The sequence below is a fragment of the Sus scrofa genome, chromosome 7 (assembly GCF_000003025.6).
Source record: "Sus scrofa isolate TJ Tabasco breed Duroc chromosome 7, Sscrofa11.1, whole genome shotgun sequence".
NCBI classification, from domain to species: Eukaryota; Metazoa; Chordata; class Mammalia; order Artiodactyla; family Suidae; genus Sus; species Sus scrofa.
Window position 1 is genome coordinate 79,088,561 of NC_010449.5, and position 4,242 is coordinate 79,092,802.

General features: G+C 36.7%; 1 protein-coding gene across 1 annotated transcript; it reads left to right on the forward strand.

Moving 5' to 3' along the window:
- Positions 1,095–2,042, forward strand: LOC110261720 (olfactory receptor 4F15-like). The gene has a single exon (XM_021100014.1). The coding sequence runs from the start codon at positions 1,104–1,106 to the stop codon at positions 2,040–2,042; it is 939 nt and encodes a 312-aa protein (XP_020955673.1). The 5' UTR covers positions 1,095–1,103.

Below are 4,242 nucleotides of genomic sequence, written 5' to 3' on the forward strand. Positions count from 1 at the left end.
ATTTGGGATTCTTGGGGGGGGTTGTTTGTTTTAACTTTATTGGAGTATAGTTGACTTAAAATGTTATATTAGCTTCAGGTGTATAGCAAAGTAACCAGTTATACATAAACATATATCCATATATCCATAAACATATATAAACATAAACGTATATAAACATAAACATATATAAATATATACTTGGTTGTGTTAATCACTACTGGTGATTGTAATGGAGGTTGGGGGCTACTCAGATGAACCAGACATGATTCCTGTAGCCAAGAGCTATGTTTTAGTTTATGAGATGGAAATATGTATAATTATGAGAGGCAGAGTAAAATAAATGTTAATAGTGCAAAGGGAGCACTGACACTTGGGCAAATTTGGAAGATTTCACAGGGAGCATCAAACCTGGGATGTTGACAGTTGGATTTTGTGACTTAAGTATAGAATGAGAGAAATTGGAAGGAAGAAAGGAAGGAAAAGAAAGGAAGGAAGGAAGGAAGGAAAGAAAGAAAGAAAGAAAGAAAGAAAGAAAGAAAGAAAGAAAGAAAGAAAGAAAGAAAGAAAAAGGAAGAAAGAAAGAAAGAAAGGAAGAAAGAAAGAAAAAGGAAGATAGATATAGGAAGGAAAAAAAGAAAGAAAGTTTTGAAGATTTATATTGATAAGTGATAGAAGAGACTTAGATAGCTGTATGCTGTGCATGAGGAACTTAGGTGGCTCACCGAAAAGCTGAAATCATACCCATTCATAAGAATTCATAGTCAAAAGTGTTTGAAGATAACCTCATATGTTATTAACATAGAACACACTGGGCAGGAGTAAGGAAATATCCATGTAATCCTAGAGGAAAGCAAAGGGGAAAGAGGCCCAGAAGAAGAAGAATTTAGTACTAGTAGTTTGGAAAATCATAGTGCCTTATGGGATCCAGCTGACTCCTCTAAGTAGAAATCAGGTATGCATGTTGTGAAGATTACTTGCTTGTGTGAGATGTTAATATGATAGTTGATGTTTTCATGGACTGAAGGTGTTCTTTCTTGAATACTAATACTTGCCTAGGCAATGTTTGTTCATTTTCCTTCTTCCTTTAGGTAGCATGGAAACTGGTCCTGGTGTGTGAGGCAATGGATGTAAGGAATCACTCCATAGTATCAGAGTTTGTATTCCTGGGGTTCACCAATTCATGGGAGATCCAGCTTCTCCTTTTTGTCTTCTCCTTTTTGTTCTACTCTTCAAGCATGATGGGGAACCTTGTCATTGTGTTCACTGTAACCTTGGATTCTCATCTGCACTCCCCCATGTATTTCCTCCTGGCTAACCTTCCAGCCATTGATATGGTATTTTGCTCAATCACAGCCCCCAAAATGATTGGCAATATTTTCAAGAAGCACAAAGCCATCTCCTTTTGTGGATGTATTACCCAGATCTTCTTTACCCATGCTGCTGGGGGCACAGAGATGGTGCTGCTCATTGCCATGGCCTTTGACAGATACGTGGCCAAATGTAGGCCTCACCATTACCTGACCATCATAAATCCAAGAATATGTCTATGCTTTTTAGTGACTTCCTGGATCATTGGCCTTATCCATTCAATGGCTCAATTATTTTTTGTGGTGGATTTACCTTTTTGTGATCTGAATGTATTAGACAGTTTTTACTGTGACCTTCCACGGCTCCTCAGACTTGCCTGCACAGACACCCAGGAGCTGCAGTTCATGGTAACTGTCAACAGTGGGCTCCTTTCTATGGGCTCCTTTGTCTTGCTCATCATTTCCTATATCTTTATTCTGTTCACCATTTGGAAACATGCTTCTGGTGGTTCATCTAAGGCCCTTTCCACTTTGTCAGCTCACATCACTATGGTGGTTTTGTACTTTGGGCCACTGATATTTTTCTACACATGGCCTTCTCCCACATCACACCTGGATAAATATCTTGCTATTTTTGATGCATTTATCACTCCATTTCTGAATCCAGTCATCTACACACTCAGGAACAAAGAGATGAAAGTAGCAATGAGGAGGCTATTCAGTCATCTTGTGCATTACAGGAATATTTCCTGAGTGGATGGCTATGAAGATTCAGACCTATAAATTCTCACTCATGCTGGTTGCAGAAATGACATTATGTAATTTCAGAGAAATATTCAAGACTTAGGTCATCTTATATGCCTAGAAATATACTGTTTCTTAAACTATGGTATCTATTAAAAATTGGTAAATTAAAAATGATGTCATTCTTTGACACTCTGTACATCAAAGTGTTAAAAAACAAATCATATGTCCTTTGTAACCTACATGGTCTAAGAGAGTGCCATGTAATTGAACAAATAATCAAATTTTATCCTTTTTCTTTTCTTGAATAAACTGTTGATAAACTAGACATTCTTATTATCTTTCGTCTGTTTACTACCTATACTGATTTTAATTCTCTTTGTTCCTACTTTGCCTATTTCCTCAGTTTATACATATTTTGCCTCCTTATGAAGCTTCTCTATCTGGTAGTCTGGGAAGTTGTCAATCATATGTTGGAATATTATAATTTAAAGCTAGGGTAGATTATCAGCACCATTAGTTCCAACCCCCTCAATTGCTCATGAGGAATTGAGAGGTGACTGTAGTTTGCCAAAGGACACACAGCCAGAAATTACCAGAGAGAGCCAGGTACCAGAAGCCATACCTCTGGTTGCCAGGCCATTGCCCTTTCACTTTCTTTTTTATTTTTTATTTTAAATTTTTCATCATTTATTTATGTATATATATTTTTCCTACTGTACATCATGGTGATCCTGTTACACATAGGTGTATACACTCTTTTTTCTCACATTGCATGTTCCATCATAAGTGACTAGACAGAGTTCCCAGTGCCACACAGCAGGATCCCATGGCTAATTCACCCCGAAGGCAACCTTCTGCATCTTTTTACCCCAAGCTTCCATTCCCTCCCACTCCCTCCCCCTCCCCCTTCCCCTTGGCAACCACAAGTCTATTCTCCAAGTCCATGATTTTCTTTTCTGTGGAAAGATTCCTTTGTGCCATATATTAGATTCCAGATATAAGTGATATCATATGGTGTTTGTCTTTCTCTTTTTGACTTACTTCACTCAGGATGAGAGTCTCTGGTACCATCCATGTTGCTGCAAATGACATTATTTTGTTCTTTTCTATGGCTGAGTAGTATTCTGTTGTATATATATACCACATCTTCCTAATCCAATTGTCTGTCAATGGACATTTGGTTGTTTCCAGCTCTTGGCTATTGTGAAAAATGATGAAATGAACATGTGAGTGCATGTGTCTTTTTTAAGGAGAGTTTTGTCTGGAGTGGGATTGCTGAGTCATATTGTAGTTCTATGTATAGTTTTCTAAGATACCTCTATACTGTTCTCTGTAGTGGTTGTACTAGCATACATTCCCACCAACAGTGCAGGAGGGTTCCCTTTTCTCCACACCCCCTCCAGCATTTATTATTTGTGGACTTATTAATGATGGCCATTCTGACTGGTGTGAGGTGGTATCTCATGGTAGTTTTGATTTGCATTTCTCTAATAATCAGCGATGTTGAGCATTGTTTCAAGTGCTTGTTGGCCATCTGTATGTCTTCCTTGGAGAAATGTCTATTCAGGTCTTTTGCCCATTTTTCCATTGGGTGATTGGCTTTTTTGCTGTTGAGTTGTCACTTTCAAATCAATTTTGTCTTTGAGTTTCTGCTTATGTTGTACTTGAGCTTTGCCTGAAGTTCTGTTTTAAAGGAGAGCTTTATACCTCGCATTTGTATTTCTTCTTACTAGCAACTTGTCATTACCATTTAGCACTTTATCAATTGTAAATCCATTTCTAATTTCTTTTTTGTTTTTATACTCTTTTTATTCTGGTTTATCATAGGACATTGGATATAGTAACATGATTGTATTTCCTTGTTCAGGTGCTACCTAAGCCAAATTTGAAGCCATAGATTTAATTATGAAAAAAAAATTATAATTGACTGTTAAATAGTATTCTTTTGTCTACAGTGGTGTTCAGAGAGATATTTGATTGAAATTCTATTTTGGAGGCTTGGAGTCCTCTCAAATGCTTACAATTAATGATGTTTTCTCTTTTGTGGGAAGCAAATGTGATCAGTGAATTGTGTACTCTGCTGAAGTAAGTCACATTAAAATCATTGTGTCTCTCCAAAAAGATAAATATAAAAATTTCAGCACATAGAAAATAAAATATTTATAAAATATTTATAAAATGTATTCACTTTTTCAAGAAATTGTGC